Below are 17,162 nucleotides of genomic sequence, written 5' to 3'. Positions count from 1 at the left end.
GTCACATGGGGTTGCTATGAGTCGAAATTCAACTGTATGGCACCTAAAAACAACATAGTCTTCTTAGAACTGACCAAAAGGAACGAAAATGCTTCAACAAGTTGGTCTGCCGGAGACCCCCCAGAGTACCTAATGGGATATTGTACATACTATATATACACGTCTGAATAACCCTTCCATCTGAGTTCACCTTGTAAACTTTTTGCGAGACAGACAATAGAGAATTTTTTAAAAACTCCCAAATTCAGGGTATGGGAAATGTCATTAAATCTAGCATAAAACGTCTTGAATCTGTCAGATAAAGGAAATTATGTATCCAAAGTGAAGATGGAATATCAATTGACAGGAACCCATGAAGCTGGCACTTATTCTAAGAGACGTATGAATCTAAAACTCCAATAGTGCCTGGTCCTTTGAAAACACGGGAAGCCAGAAACGTATTAGGAAAATCAATAAGGTAAAAAAATCTTCATCCTCCTATTTGGAATGACTCCCACACATAAGAATTACTTAACGCAATAGTTCTACAACATTAAAGGAATTTTCAAACGTTTTCACAGAAAACAAAGAGAGAAATCCACCTAACTTCCTGACAGAGTAGTTGAAGAAAAAAGAGTGGTAATAACAAAGGCACGCCTCAGCGGTCATTCCTGTCCTGTTGTCAGACCAGGTAGTGCCTTTGGACAGAAGGATAAGCATTGAACTTCAGCTCATCCGAATTCCTCAGCTCTGTCATCAGTGCTCTGACACATTCTAATTTTCTGATTCATCTGGGATGAGTAGGTGCTCCCTTTTCTCTTCACAATGCAAAAAGCAACCAATTTTTGTGTGTGTTATGGTTACTTATTTTCTGTTTTCTGTGGTGCTATATTATTGTTTTCTCTTAGCAAAGTTTGTCTCCCTCTTTATCATGTGAATGCCATGTGCAGAAAAGCACTTGGACAGCACCAATATCTAAGCTTGGAGTTAGTCAAGAGGAATGGGAGACGAGACCTGGATTCTGTTTTTAACCCAGCCAGATACCTCAGCTGGCAAGTAGCTCAGCTTCCTCACCATTAAATGGGTATAATAATAGCTCTCCCTTACCACTGCGAAATATTTAGAATGCACATCAAGCCAAACCTGTCTCCTTCCAAAGTAGAAGCTTAAACTAGCCCGTAAATCCCAAATGAGACAGATTTCAGTGGAAACACGGCGTGGAAAACACCTAGCGTAAGTGGAATTTAGTGATTAAAAATATGTAGCCTTTGGAATGGTACAGACTTACAGTCAGATCCCAGCAGCTATGTGATTTGGGGTAAATTTCCCAATTTCTCAAATCTCCCTTTTTTTTCCTCTAGTCAATTGTAATTAACAGTATTTGACACTTGTAGTGAGAATTAAAAAAAAAAAAAAAACTCATCCTCATCGAGTTGATTCTGAATTATAGTGATTCTACAAGACAAAATACCAAGGCTGTAATCTTTATGAAAGCAGACTGCTACGTCTTTCTCCCGAGGAGCTGCTGCTGGGTTTGAACCACTGACCTTTCAGTTATCAGCATAACGCTTAACCACTGCCCACCAGGGCTTCTTAGAAGTAGGGATGGCTAAACTTTGTCTCACTTACTTTGGACATGTTATCAGGAGGGACCAGTCCCTAGAAATGGACATCATGCTCAGTGAGGTAGAGGGTCAGGGAAAAAGAGAAAGACCCTCAACGAGATGGATTGACACAGTGGCTGCAACAATGGGCTCAAACATAGCAACAATTGTGAGGATGGCACAGGACTAGGCAGTGTTTCGTTCTGTTGTGAGTGGGTTTGCTCTGAGTTACAATGGGCTCGATGGAACCTAACAACAACCGTGAGGATTAATAGAGTCCCTGGTGGTACAAACAGTTAAGCACTCAACTACTAGCCAAAAGGTTGGCAGTTCAAACCCACCCAGAGACACCTTGGAAGAAAGGCCTGGCAAACTTCTTCCAAGGGGTCACAGCCTTGAAAACCCCATGGAGCCGTTCTACTCTGCACACATGGGGTCACCGTGCGTTGAAATACACTTGACAGCATCTAACAACAACCAAAACAACAACAGTGAGGATTAAATGTTAATGGTTATACAATTAAACGTTATACCGTTAAATGTAAACACGTACATTAAATATTAATGAAAATATACTATTAATGTGGATTCTCAAACTCTTCTAGTTAGGGGCTTCTCATGTTAGGGTGCCTGGGACATAGCCGAATGCAGCCTGCCACAGACAAGGCTTTTCAGTGAGGGTTCAGGTTTCATCGTCAACATACATGTGGGTTTTACATTCTACTGCCCAATATATTTGTGTTTGCTCCACTAAACTGGGAGTTCCATGAGGCCAAGAAACAGTACCTGCGTTGCTTCTTCTATAACATCCAAGCAGTAGTCATTGGCTAAGTGAATGCGTGAACAAATCACAATTTAAAAGACATGCCCACAACTGACCATCTAGGAAGACAGCCATGCCTTTATTACTTGTTTTGTGCCTCTGCATGCTCCCCGAAACTGCCACCCATCTCTGGGTGTACCCCTATAAAGATTTGAGAAGTATTCTCTAAGCAGGATGCCTGAAACTACAGAAGGTCCTTAGTGAATAGTAACTCTTACAATCACTTCTCTGCTTCCTATTTCTCTGCCCAATTGTGGCAAAGGCTCTATGGACTTTTTAAAGGAAACTGTGAAGGACACAGAGTTGCTATGAGTCGGAATCAACCCAGTAGCAGTGGGTTTTGTTGTTGCTGTTGTTAGGAAGTAAAGTCTGGGAAGCCTTTAAAGGGGTCTCTAGCCACACACAGAGATATACCCCACACCAGGAGCTCTGTTGTCTCTGATGTTTTTGAGGTGTTTTCTGGGGAGAGGGGTCCTGACAGGGGTCTGGATCTCCTCAAGATGTTCAAAACTACTGCTCTAGAACTTTTCAAAAATTGAAATTAGAACTGAATAATCTTTAAAGTTGCAATTAATAATACTTTTAGTTCCTGGGAGATTGACACTGTGCAATAATTCCAGTCAGATGTCATAAAGCTAAGATTAGACTCCATCACTGCAGGTTGCCATTACTTTCCCTCTCTCTGCTCTTGTCCCCTCCCCCATGTCAATGTTCTGAATTACTTCAGCTTATATTTTTACATTCTTTGTTAGATATTTGGACTTTGAACCTAGAGCTTTTAATGCAAAATTTTTAATCTCATGCGAAGCTATTAGAATTCATTTCAGGTGAAAACAACTTGGAGACATACACGGTGAATACCACTTAGAAAGGGCACATATCAATAAAATAATAATTTGAACTGAGCAAAAATAAATCTATGTAGATTAAAACATATTCTCAAAATTGCATAGCAAATTGTAATTCAATCAAGAAGTACGGGTCTTCCGACATTTATGAACGGTTATGAATTGTAGAAAAACTTTGAGATTAAATTTTTAGCTTTAGCATTCAATTTGGGCTTGGTATTATGGTTTTTCACTAATATGTAAAGATAACAATTATAGCCAATACAATCTTCAATTTCGTTTGGCTTTAGTTTGTCTTAGACTGTGACACACATACTGTGATTTTTCTCTCTGTCTTGGATTCCTATCATTGATAGCCTGTGCAGCATTTAACATCCAGAAAGGATAGTTTTCATTCCAGACCTTGGGTGTATTGGTCAATCGGGGCACAATTTACGTTGATCTCCTATGATCACATCAAAATTTTAATTTTGACTTATTAACATTTATGTCTAAATGATCCTTGAATTTTTGAGAAGAAACGTACTGCTTAGACATAAGAACATAGGAAATGCTAAGTATAGGTAAAGAAGAGTATAATATATTATTGAGAGTTATTGAGTTTCTAACACAAAGAGAAAAATGATAACTGAACGTATTCTAGAGAAAATAGCTATTAATATCCTTTCCTTTTTCTCAACGGGTTGGGAGGGAAATTAAACTCAAAAAAAAGAGAGAGAAACAAAAGGAAGGGCATGAGAGAGATAAAAGAAGAGAAAGAGAGGTAGAGAGAGAGAATATATCAGTACAATAGTCCAACATCATACTGGCTTATAGAGACCTGAAGATAGGAAAACTTAGAGCTTTAAAGTCTTTGAAGACTAGTCAGTCTCTTTTTTTTTTTTTTATTTCAGATTTATATGTACTTCCAACGAATCATATATAATCTAATTATCTTGCTTAAAAATCTCATTGAACTCATCAATTTTGTGAAACAATTTGAAAGCATTGGAGACCCCAGCCTCTCTCGTGTTCACGTGCTCTCTGACTCAGGCTGCAGATTGTCATACATACTCTTCTGGTCCACGGAGGAGAGCGCCATCATTTCCAACCGTGTTTGAATGGGAGCGTTTCACATTGGCCATAAATGGAAGACAATGTCTTTTGGGGGAATGTCCACTGTGTCTAGAATGATCCAGAAAATTCACCATTGTAGAAGTTCATTCATGTAAATGAATGATGCATTCATTCTGAAAAGTGAAGAGTCTTTAATTTCGGTTTCCCTGCTTTAGCCTTCTTGTGTGCTAAATATTTTATCAGATCCTTCTTCTTGATGTCCTTTAGTAAAGTTTGTTTTACATGCCTCTGGAGGCCTTATATGAAGTGGTTAAAATGACGGAGTCAGAAAGACAAGCGTTTCATATATTAAGTCCTTGATATGGTTTAGTGGGGAGGGTTTTCTCAGCATCCTTCTTTGGTTTATTAATTTCTTGTGGATCTTCTATTATTTCCCATTTTATCCTTCTACGAGATAAGCTATCAATACAATGATGGGTAGGCCAGTCCTATAATAGCTTACTTGAATTGTTATTTGAAGATTTCAAAGGAGAATTATTGGATTAACGGCAGAACAAGAAACTCTTGAGGTCAATGTCTCCCAAACAACGACTTTATGCCTGATTCCTGAAATGCCCATCATTAGAAATATGTTTTGTGGGGTAAATTTTTTAGTTTAAGATCATTTATCAGATTATTTCCCACTATGGTGAGGACATTACTAGGCTGATGAAAACTGGTAGAGGAGGCAGTATGAGAAAGGGAAGCCGAAGCACCAAGGCTGACCTACTGAAGGTTAACGGTGCATGGCAGTGTTGAACTTGTCCAGACTAAATTTACCCTTAAAAGAGCTAAAGTTTATCAGAGTTTGACTCATCTTTGTTAGGCGAAAATTAATCATGCACTACACAGTAGAGCTTTTATCTATTCTAGTCAGGGCTGTCCAATAGAAATTTCTGCAATGATAGAAGTAGAACTTTCTGCAATGGTAGAAATATTCTGTGTCTGTGCTGTCCAGTAAGCCAGCTGCTAGCCACATGTGGCTGCTGAACGTTTGAAATGTGGCTAGTATGACTTCCAAACTGAACTTTTATTAATTTTTATTAAATGCTAATTAATTTCAATTTAAGTAGACAAATGTGGCTATTGGCTACGGTATTGTACAACGCAGCTCCGATACTCATCTGTTGGCCCTCCTTATGCTGGTGAGTACTGTGTCATTGTAGCAGGAGGTCACACCTTTGGAAAACTTTTATGAGGCTGAATCTCCTTTCTTTTGGGGCTATAGGTGACAAAACTGGGTTCTTACTACCGGTCCTTTAGGATCAGCCAGTTCCATTTATCTTTAAATTTGCTTTCCTTCTTCCCACGGTATCATTTGGTTGATTTTTAATTCCTTGTTTTTTCTTTGATTTTCAGTTCCTTGACCATCAGTCTGTAGCCTGCCCTCTTCATGTAAGTAAACATGTTTCATTACCTTTGACAGAGTGTCATATTTGAGAAATTTTGGTCTCTACTGGCATGTTTTCAAGTTGACTTTGTTATGGTTTCGAGCACTTCTTTGGTATGTTTTCCAGCTTCTTTTGTGTTTGAGGTTGATGTTGGTGGTGGTAGTGGTGGTTGCCATCCATAAAAGTGACTGAAAAGACCTGCAGCCCCAGCCACTCTGTACTTAGAGAAAGATTGCCTTTTCCCCAGCTGCAGCTGCTCTTTGCAGAAGTTTCTGCCCTAATAAACTGTGGCTGATGTTCTCCAGCCAGATACCAGCAACAGCTGGGCCTTTAGCTCACTGTCAATCAATGGACGATTATTTATTGTTCAGCTAGGCACCCATCCCTAGGTTCAATAGTTTTTAATTTTAACTTCCAAATGAGAACTTTTATTTATTAGACAAAATATCTAATATCCTTTATTAAGAAGTACAAGACGGAGAAGTAAATGGGCTGATTTTTTGTGGGCAAAATCATAAAGTCCAGAGGAAAAAAAGAAATCCGGGATTTACATGTGCCAGTAGGTTTATGAAATGTACCATTCTTGTTTAGAAAAGATGGGAAATCATTTGGGAGGGAAAAAAAAAAAAGCAAACATGATTTCAGATGAAAAGAAAGGACATTCATTATTTAAAGCGCAAACCAAGCTACACTGAATGGTTTGGGGTAAATTATACTTTGAGCTGCTTGAAAGAGGTTCTGGGGCAAAGAACTCAAATATGCGAAGCCAACACATGAGATACTACCTGAGAGATACTGTAGGGAGTGACAGTCTCCTAGTGTGATAAATAAATGGGCATTCTTCCAGCCGTTTCTCCCACTCTGCCCCTTATTCACAAGAGAATGCCTTACGTCACTGATCCTCCCTCCGAGCTATTTCGTCTGAAATGTAGTCAGAAAGAGGGTTCTCGTTGCTCTTTTACTTGTGTTTGGCTTCCACTAGCGTTCCTAGAAGCTAGTGGCAAATATATTTAAGGAAGCAGAATCCTCCAAAGGCTGCTAAGGCTGAGGTCTAACATGACATTTATTTGACAGAGAAAGGAGATTAATTAAAGCCCCCAAAGAGTATGCTGCATGTGATGCATTATCCAACAGGGGTGGGTCCTACCTACCCCTGACAAGTCTGGTTATTCTCGGTGTTGACAGAGTGGGTCTGTCTGTGCCTAAGAGGATGTCAGTGTGCTTGCTTCTGGTTACCACTTTACGTCTCTACCTCCCTCCCTTCAGTTACCTAGCACTGCGTATATCTAGCCCTCTGACTGGCAAATCATTTTTGTTACAGTTCTTTTGTGTAAAAACAGTTCACATAATAGCTCTGTGTTAGACAAGGCATGAATCCTCACGTCACCAGGGATGAGTCAGCAGTGCTCAGCTATTATGACGTCAGCACTATAGGACGAGCCTCAGCCACGAGCTGTACAGGGGACTGGAGACCTGTGTCACAGATTAGAAATTGAGGGGCAGACCTTTGAGAGAAAAAATGTCATTGAAAAGCTGTCTCTGGCTCATAGGAAAATGCGAAGCTGAGTCTATGTTATACCAGCCATCAGCCGAGCAGCTTCTAGACAGTTCTACTTTTCTAACCAGAGATCAGGCTGGGAGGGTGATGCGGAATGAGCTTACAGCCCATTTGTGTACCCATCCCTGGGCCAGGATTCATGCTTTCTTGGATTGTTGCAAATTCTGAGGCTGCCCTATGTCTATTAGAATGACAGGGCCTTCGACAGTCTTGCTATCCTCAGAGGCCCCAAGACACACTGATGACTCCAGGGACAGTACCCCAGGGGCCCATCTAAAGGAAAAGTTCCTTGGGAACAGGTCAGAACATGAGCACCCCAGGCCTTCTAACTCTGATATTCTTTCCACTTCTTCAGTTGCCTCTTCTGGCCAGGGGGAGTTCTGCCCGCCTTCTCTCCTCAGCACTGCATTTAGTCCAATGTCTCAGTCTTCGTTTGACCCAGACTTCAGCAGGGACTGAATAGCTACCAGACTGTACCCCAGGAATTTCCATTCCATTACTCTTCAGTATAATCTAGGAGAGGCCTCCATAACGTGTCATGCTGCCTTGAAGCATGTAGCCCAGTCTTGCCCTATTTGGGGTACCGAGTTCTAACTTAGACCTCTCTCTGCAGTTCAGACTCAGACTCATGTTCAGGACAGGACCTTGCAGTATTTAAAACTAAGTGTTGAAAAGGGTGATAATTCACTGCTTCCATGGCATTCTTTGTTAAAAAGTCATTCTTCCATCATGGTATCTATCCCTTCCTCCTGCTTTCATCCCAGCCCATCATAAGCTCCTGTGATAACCATCAGAAAGCGCTTTACTGCTGGGACCTTCTGCCTTCATTAGATTGCTAATAGACTCCTACCACCCATATAAACCCACTGCCGTTGAGTCAATTCCTACTCATAGCGACCCTATAGGATGGAGTAGGAGCTAATAATGCTATTTGCTTTAGTTTTGATTAATCATTATGCACAGACTTTTATTTGGTCAACACATATTTATGGCATGCTAGTCCATATGCTTGGTCCTGGGAACTTAAAGACCAGTAAGAAATGTTCCCTATTATTAAGGCACTCGCAGCCTGGTACCCAGAGGAGACAAATAAGTAAATAAAGACCATACCGTGTGATAAGTGCTGGAATGGGTCCATATACAAGACGTCTCAAAGGAAACAAAGAAGTGCCCACTTGCATTGTGTAGAGGTGCCCAAGCTGGGTCTTCAAGTCAAAAAAAATGAATTGAAGTTTACCAGATGGATGAGGGAGAGGAGAAAGAAAAGGGGATCATAGTTAGGAAGAAAGCAAGAGCATTTCCAAAGGCAAGCTACCTCAAAGAGCAGCCAGCTACAGAGGACTGAGTAGCCCAGTGTGGCTGAGTATGGGGGTTGACGGGGAGCACTGGGAGATGAGGTTGGAAAGTAGGGAGGAGTCAGATTATGGAAGACCTTGTATGCCATGCAGAGGAGTTTGGACTTGATCCTGCAGGCTCAAAGGGGCTTTGACAAACTTTCAACAGACTTATGTTTTAAATAGACCTCTCTGGTGGCATTATGAAAATAAGGAGACCAGGTTAAAGGTGAAGAACTGGGCAGTGAGGGTGGGAAGGGAGAGAAGAGGCTATTTGGTAGTATGGAAATAGACCTGACATTTGCATGATTCCAGCCTATCTTGGCCCAGTGTATCAATCCTTGCCTTCTAGGAGAAAGGCTAATGTGTTATGTGGGACCAAATTTCAGACCAAAATACATGTTTATGGGCACTTCACCAGAGACCTCACCCTGAGCTCCATGGAGCACAGTCCTGCAGCACAATCAGGGCCACTGCCTACAGGTTTTCAGAGATGTGTCATCTTTCTGCTCAGAGAGGGCATGGGGGAAGGGCAGACCCATGAGGAGAAGATATTCCCAGGGTCCTGCTTTCCTCTTCTTTCCCTTAAAAATGAAGCAATGTCTTAATAATGTCCCCCTAAAGTCAATCTAGGCCCCGATTTCCTGTCATGTTCCCACTGCTGCCTTTGCTAAGCAGAAGTTCCATGCCATTGAACTGAATTGCAGCTTCTGCACAGACGGGTGTTGAAACAACTCAGTGCTATATTCATTCCTTTTCGCTGAATTAGAGTTCACCATAAGTGTGCATTTCTCTTGTTCATTTTGGGCTGCCAGGACAATTGAAAGGAAATTTTCCACAGCTATGTCTTATGTCCCAGGTTCTCTTTTGCAAATGGGAGGATGTGTGTGAGCATGTTTAAGTCTTCTCTATGTTGCTTTCTGAGTAAGCTTTGAGAAGATGAACAAGACAAGGAGTAGGGACCTACTGAAAGCCTGGGTCCCTCCAGGGACCTGAGTGCAGGACGGAGGCTGGTGATCAGATGGTCAATTATATGTTTGTCAAAACACAGTGGGCCGCATTCCAGACTGCCAGCTTTGGAGGCCCAGCTTCTGCCAACCAAATGTCATCTGGGAACACGCAACGCTGGGCACTGTGAAGGAGTTTGAAATAGACCATGGCACAGCCAACCCACTGCCAGTCTTGTAGCATCAATATGGCATGCACAGCCGGGCCCCATGTTTCAGAGCTCAGGAATTCACTGTACTAAATTCGAGAGGTCAAATGGGTTCATGTTTTCTAAGCCTGTGTTCTCTGCTTTGAACATTGTGACTTGCTCCTCAGCAATTTTCAGGGGATTTTTCCAGTCACATCTCTGTGGAAACCACTCTTTTTGTGATGGTTATGAGAGTCTTGTAAATGTCCCAGAGGAGAGAAAAAAAAAATAAACTTGCTTTGACAATGTCTGTGATTCCAACAGAGGGATTCCAACTCTTAGGAAATTACAGTAAAGGTGTATAGCTTTTAAAATATCAGGAACCACCTTGGCAACTTATAAAAAGCAGAAGGACTTTGCCTATTTTATAGAGTGATTTGCATATACCTGCATAAATAATGTCCCCACCTGTACTTTTATGCATTTAGGTTGAATAAATTAAATTCGGTGATCTTTAAAATATTCACTATCTTTTATTTCGCAGACACCATTTTCAGGACCCTTCCACCTCGATTTTTTTTCCCCTGTGGTTGTAGTAGCTGTGTTTTTTTCCAATGATCTTTTGACTAATTCAGGGAATCAAAACACTTCACACACCGACTTTACTACAGCCAGGAATATTACCTCCTTAAATGTCCCTCTGCTTGCCTTTCTCTTAGTCTTTTTACCTATCAGACCATGATTTGCTTATACTTAAGGGAAAATGGCAGAGTGCATTAACTAAAATGAAACCACTGCACAAGATAGCTCAAGCTCCACTATCTGTATATATATATCTCCAGACTTGTACTGATACACATCTCAGGGACACACCTATTTAACCTTTTCTCTCACTGTCAGCTGCTACTCTCCCGTCAGGAACCATCCAGCCCCTAAGCCACATAAATTATAGCTTTAGCCTCAAATCAAAGCCTGGTTAGTAGACCAGCCAAGTACATTCATCCCATAAGATTTTACTAAGCCCTTACTTCATACAAAACACCGTTCTCTTTGGGACGTTAAAAGATATAGCACATTGTCTTGCTTGCTCAGAAAATTGAGTTAGAAATAGAAGGTATACTGTTGAGTGTTTTGTGTGCCTATAAGACAGTAGATGACTAAGTGTGAAAAGGAATGTTGCAGTTAGTAAGTTCTTCAGGAGTTTATTCAGGAGAGAGTACCTTGAGAGATGGACTGCTTAATGTATATGTGATTCATCTGGTCTTGAAAAATGGGTGGAATGTAAAAAAGGTGATGGATAAAAGACTGATATTCCAAGCAACAGCATAAACTGAAGTGTTGGGATCTTTGAGGAAGTCCAATAAGTAGCACCCCAATTCCCTATTCAACTTCTCAAACCATTAGAAAATAAACCAAAAGCTGATAGCTGAGGAACCAAAATTTTGATAAAAGTTGGGTTGAAGGATGTAGCTTAGCGTGAGAGAGGAAATAGGCTTGCTAACTCCCTTCCCTTCAATCTAGACCTTTGAAGAGTCCTCCCAAGGGAAAATTTGTATCTGCATAAGAGCATCACTCTTCCAAGTCACTAACTCGCAGTAGTCTAGGTAGGAAAGGAAGGAGAAAGAGGCTAAACTTCTGCACTTACAAACTTGAATAGATCAGTTCTACTTAACTGAGAAACATGGACCGAGGGCTGTCTTACTAATGGGATGATTCACCCTGCCTCCAGGGGGAAGCATAAGGAGTGAGACAAGAGGCACGAAATATTTCGGAAACTTTCTTCTGAAAACTAGGAGTAGGGAAGAGGCATTCCTCCCAGCATTAAGATCCTCAAGCTGGAAAATGAGAGGACGGAGTACCTAGTGAAATGAAAATAAGAGCCAGAGCCAGGAGGTCAAACAAGGCTCTCATCTGTCTAAAGGGACATACTTGGAATTGAAACCAGTAGTCATAGAATTATCCAAGGTCTCAACTGAGACACCTTTTAAGAGTCTCAAAATTACCAGAATCAAAACCGGGGAACAGGCAATAAATGAAAATAACAGACTAAAACCTCATTGGGAAAAAAATAATACAAAAACCCTGTCTCTCTGTCAAACTAACAATAAGCAAAACCATTTATTGAGTGCCTGCTATGCTTTAGTAGTGGACCAAATACTTTTAATAGCTATCTGACTTAACTTTTAAAACTACCCTATTAAATAAACCAAAAAACCAAACCCACTGCCATTGAGTAAATTCTGACTCATAGCACCCTATAGGTCTGTGATAATCCCAGTTTTTCAGATGAGGAAACTGAGATTTAGGATGTTTGAGCAATTTGTCCAAGAACAATTAGTAAGTAGTAGAGATAGAACTTGAATGTAGGAGTATCTGCCTTAAAAACCTTGACCAATTTTCAGTAAAACACAAGAGAACTACTCTTGGGCATGTATCCCAGATAGATGGAAATATATCTATACAAAAATGTGTGAGAGGTGCAATGTTCATAACAAATTCACATAATAGCCAAAATCTGGAAGCAACCCAAATGACCTTCAGTGGTAGATTGTTGCACAAACTGTGGTACATCTATACTGTGGAATACTGCTCAAAAGTAAAAAGAAATAAACTATCTATACACACGACAACTTAGTTGGATCATGAGGGAATTATAATGAGTGAAAAAACAATCTTGAGATCACATACTGTATGATTCCATTCTTGAAATGAGAGAATTACAGAGATGGAGAACAGATTAGTGGTTGCCAGAGGTTAGAGATGAGGAAAGGGAGGAAGGTGACTGTGGCTATAAAAGAGTAGAAGGAAGGATTCTTGCAATGGAACTGTTCTGTATCTTGACTGTGGTGGTGGTCATACAAATCTACACATGTGATAAAACTGCACAGAACTAAATACACATACAACCACAAGAGTGCCTCTGGTGAAATCTGAGTAAAGTGGATAGATAGTGTCAATGTCAATTTCCTGATTGCGATATTATACTGTAGTCATGCAAGATGTAAGGATTAGGTGAAACTGGTTGATGTTTATAGTTCTTACAACTGCATGTTAATCTACAGTTATCTCAAAATACAAACTTAAAAAAAATGATCAAGCTAGCTTCATTGTGGAGAATGGCTTGGAAGGAGGAAAAGTGGATATGGGGAGATCAGGAAGGGTCTATTGTTGTAAAGCAGAAAAGAGACTAGGGTGATAACACTGGGAAAGGAGAAAAAATAAATGGAACTGAGAAATAATTCAGAAGTAAAATGTATAGGACTCGCTAGTGGATTGGATGCAGGGGATGAAAGAGAGAGATGTGCAACTGTGACTCCTAGTTTTAGGCTTATAAAACCATATGGAGGATGGTGCTATTCACAGTCGTGTGAAACACCGAAGGAAGACTGGGGTAGAGGGAAGATTATAAGTTCTGCTTTTGAGATGTTGAGTGTGAGGTGCTTTTGACAAATACTAGTGGACATATTAAACAGGCAGTTGACTACACACAACTGGAATTCAGAAGTAAAGTGAAGACTGGAGATATCAATTCAGGGTAATCAACATATAGTAGTAAATGAAGATGTTGGCATGGATGATATTGCCTAGGGACAGGGTTAGATTGAGAAGAGAGCCCACACTGAGTCTTAAATATCTCCTAACATTTAATCAGCTAGTAGAGAAAAATGAATCATTAAAGTATCAGAGCCCCTAAAGAGATAGTAACAAAATCAGCAAACAGGGGCACAGAAGCCAAAGGAAGAAAGTGTTTCAAAGAATAGAGGGTGATCACTGGTGTGAAGTGCTGCTGAGAAGTCAAGTAAAGGAAGGTCTGAAAAATAAAAAAATATACATTTGATATATTCATTTGGGATTTATTGGTGACCTCACAAAAACCTGTTTTGTTGACGTGGTAGTAGGATAAGGAGAGGGTAGGAAGTGAAGAAATAGAAGCAGCAAAGGTGGACAACTCTTAGAAGCTCTGCTGAAGAGAAAAGGAAAAAGAGCTAGCATCATAGCTTAAGAGGAGAAGTATGGTGAAAAGAAGTGTTGAAGAAGTCAGAAACATTTCAGTGTTTGTATGCTTATGTGAAGAATACAGTAGAGGGAGAGATTTAGTGTATAGGAGAGAGAAGAAACAGGGTTTGATTGGTAGTATAAGATTCCTAATAAGCCTAGATGGATGGAATCCTGAGCGTAATTGGAGGGTAGAAGGAGGGACATCTCATCTATTATTAGAAGAATAAAGAAGGAAAGGATAGGAGCAGATACCAGTCCATGTGTAGGTTTTGTACTGAAAGTTTGAAAGATTTCCCAAATGATGGCTATGGGGGCGGGGGGCGGGGGGTGGGGGGGTGGCAAGTTCCTACTGAAAATAAGTGGGAGGAGAATTGAGGAAAGTGGAAGTTTGAAATTGATCTTAAATGGGACAGGTAGTTGACCAGAGAGCATTGTAGTGTTCTCCCAGGCAGTGTTGAAGGCCAGGTGAGTTGGGTAGGTTTATGTTGATACCCGTCTACTTTTGTGTGATTTTCTCCAGCAGTTCCATGACCAAGGTGTAAGTTCAGAAAACGATGTGTATGTGAGTTCAAATTAAGATGGGATTTCACCCGTACCACATGAAAAGGCATTTGGGTTCTAGCTGAGGCCTGTGTGGAAGAGCAATGAAATAGGCTCAATTCAATTTATCAAGCATCTCTTGAGTACCTGCATTATACCAGGCACCGTGTTTGGTACTGAGGACACAGGAATGAATAAGGCACCTTTCCTGCCCTCAAATAACTCACAGTTTAGGGAGGTTTGAAGGCTTCCATCTGGTCCAAAAGGCCACGAGTAGGTGATTAGGAACCCTTTACCAGAAGACACTAAGAGACCCATATCATTTTTTTTTCTTCCATTGTTCCTTCCTCTCAACCTGAGTTCATCTATTCATTTTCTTGCTTTCTCAAAAGATGTCTATTTTCTGCCTTATTGCCAAGCTTCTAATGTGTTCTCATACATGTGTCAGTGACAACTCAGATTCCTCCCGTCATCATTTTGCTAAAATGTGCTCATTTAGGAACAATTAGATCATCGTCTCCTTGATATGTGGTATTGGTATAGTGTGAATGTTCTCTACGTTTTAAAATCTGGGGCCAAAGAATACAGAAAGGCTATTTGTTTAAAAGAGGGATGGAGAGAGAAAGAGTAGGGAGGTACAAGAAAAGGAGGAAAGGAGAGACAGAAGAAAATGGAAAGAATGCTAGTTAGCTATAGAAGACCTTATGTAGCTCATTGTTGTTATTTGAGAGAACTCACATTTGAAATGAACAGATAGGCCTTCATTCCTAATAAAGGTCTACACCATCAGCCTTCAAAAACAACCTCGAGGCATGGACATGTCAGAGGACTATACCAAAAAAAAAAAAAAAAACCAAACCCCTTGCCATCGAGTTAATTCCAACTCATAGCAATTGTTTAGGACAAAGTAGAACTGCCCCACAGGGTTTCCAAGGAGTGGCTGATGGATTCGAACTGCTGACCTTTTAACAATTCCAGTGGCTCGCAGCCCTAGGAAGAAGACCTGAAGGCAGTGAAAGTTCCTAATTTCTAATAGAAGCAGGATCCTTTGCTCAGATTTATTCTGAAAATTATATAGTGGCTTAGAAAGAGGTGGTGACAGTGAACACATTCCGTTCTGCTAGATCCCTTTTAGGAAATGTCATTAGGATCACTTACTCAAAACTAAATTACAGGTACATCTGGGGTAAAGTTTGGCAGCTGTTAAGCAGCTGTATTTTTTAATGTATTTCTAGTTCTATCCTGTTTCTATAATTCCCACTTATTATAAAATATCAAGAAAGCATAGAGTAAAGGGGAACATTTCATAATCCCTCTACACAGAAGCAACTATTCACAATTTTGTAGATCATTTTCCAGTTTCTTCTCTGAATTTAACATAGTTGAATACTCACGGTATGTATAGAGTTGTATCCTATTTTTTAATTCAATACTATATGATAAGTACTTCTTGGTGTAATTTTAAAACTCTTTAAAAAAATCATAGTAATAAACCAAACCAAACCAAACCCACTGCCATCGAGTTGACTCCGACTCATAGCGACCCTATAGGACAGAGTAGAACTGCCCCATAGAGTTTCCAAGGAGCACTTGGCAGATTCGAACTGCCGACCTTTTGGTTAGCAGTCATAGCACTTAACCACTACGCCACCAGGGTTTCCATCGTAGCAATACATTAATAATATTCTAGCGTATAAAAACTTCAGAACTTACTTAACTATGCCCTTGACTTAGATATTTAGACTATTTCCATTGTTTGAGCTTCTGTATTCTAAAGTCCTTTAAGAGAACAACAATGCGTCACGTGTGATCTTCAAACTGGAAGGAAAGAAACCCGAGAGAGACAGTGATGTCACCCATCAAGAAACTGGTCAGTCAGTGGTCTGGCCCTGTTAAGAGAGGTACAAATTGTTAATGTATATGAAAAGCCTGTTGCAATTTTTTAAGTGATTGTTGCAGGGTTTATCTAAGTTCCCCTCTCCACAGTAAAAGTCCTAATTTTTTATTCTAAAAAGTATACATTTAGTTTTGTTTGAATTTGTTACAATGATGACAGGTAAAGAAGAAAATTAAATTCCTAATCCCTTTTAACATTTTAGGAAATATATTTCCACACATACCTATTTGTCTCTTTTTCTCCTTTGTCTTTCTCTTTCCAAAATGAAAGGAAAAGATGCTTGCTGTTTTGTAATCTGCCCTTTCACTCAACACTGCGATAGGCATTTTTCCAAGTTAATAAGTAGAGGTCTGCATTATCTTTCTGATAGCTATGCTGTATTCTAGTATATGGATATACCATCATTTATTGAAACAATTATTGATGATGTTTGGAATTTTTCTAATTAAAGAATGCTACAATAACTGTCTTTATACACACACACACACACACACACACACACACACACACACATGCATTTTTAATGCACTTGCCTGATTATCGTCTTAAGATAAATTCCTAGTAGTGGAACTGCCCCTGTAAAATTTAGATCTTGCTAAACTGTCCTCCAGTAAAGGTGTATTAGTTTACACCTCTACCAGCTAAGACAGAGACTGCCTGTTTCCCAGCGTCCTCACTAATTCTGTAATTGTCTGCTGTGGTAAACTTTGCCAAACATTGTCAAATTTGGGAGAATGAGATCCTTTTTCCAGGCATGAAATGAAAGCCTGCAAACAGAAAGAAAAATATATTAAGTTCCTTACATGAAAATAAAAAATCTCTGTGGCAGCAAATATCGAAAGACTGGGGAAATATTTGTGACGTATCCCTAATATTGTTAAAGGGGCTATAAATTGACAATGAAAAGATGAAGAATATAATAAAATTTTGCATGCACAAAGAAGAGGAGAAATGAGTAG

The 17,162-nt window shown here is 40.0% G+C and overlaps 1 protein-coding gene across 6 annotated transcripts in view; it reads left to right on the top strand.

The window, feature by feature from the left end:
- ZBTB20 (zinc finger and BTB domain containing 20) overlaps positions 1–17,162 on the top strand; it is a 356,126-nt gene that overhangs the window by 147,671 nt on the left and 191,293 nt on the right. For all 6 annotated transcript variants that reach the window (XM_049891897.1, XM_049891354.1, XM_049888355.1 and 3 more), the window contains one exon: positions 5,709–5,744. In XM_049891897.1, coding sequence (XP_049747854.1) covers positions 5,743–5,744 — 2 coding nt within the window. In that variant the 5' untranslated portion in view covers positions 5,709–5,742. The remainder of the gene's footprint in view (positions 1–5,708; positions 5,745–17,162) is intronic.

Source organism: Elephas maximus, chromosome 1 (genome assembly GCF_024166365.1).
Source record: "Elephas maximus indicus isolate mEleMax1 chromosome 1, mEleMax1 primary haplotype, whole genome shotgun sequence".
Taxonomy (NCBI): Eukaryota; Metazoa; Chordata; class Mammalia; order Proboscidea; family Elephantidae; genus Elephas; species Elephas maximus.
The sequence above is the reverse complement of the archived record's forward strand: the minus strand, read 5'-3'. Positions and strand labels throughout refer to the sequence as shown.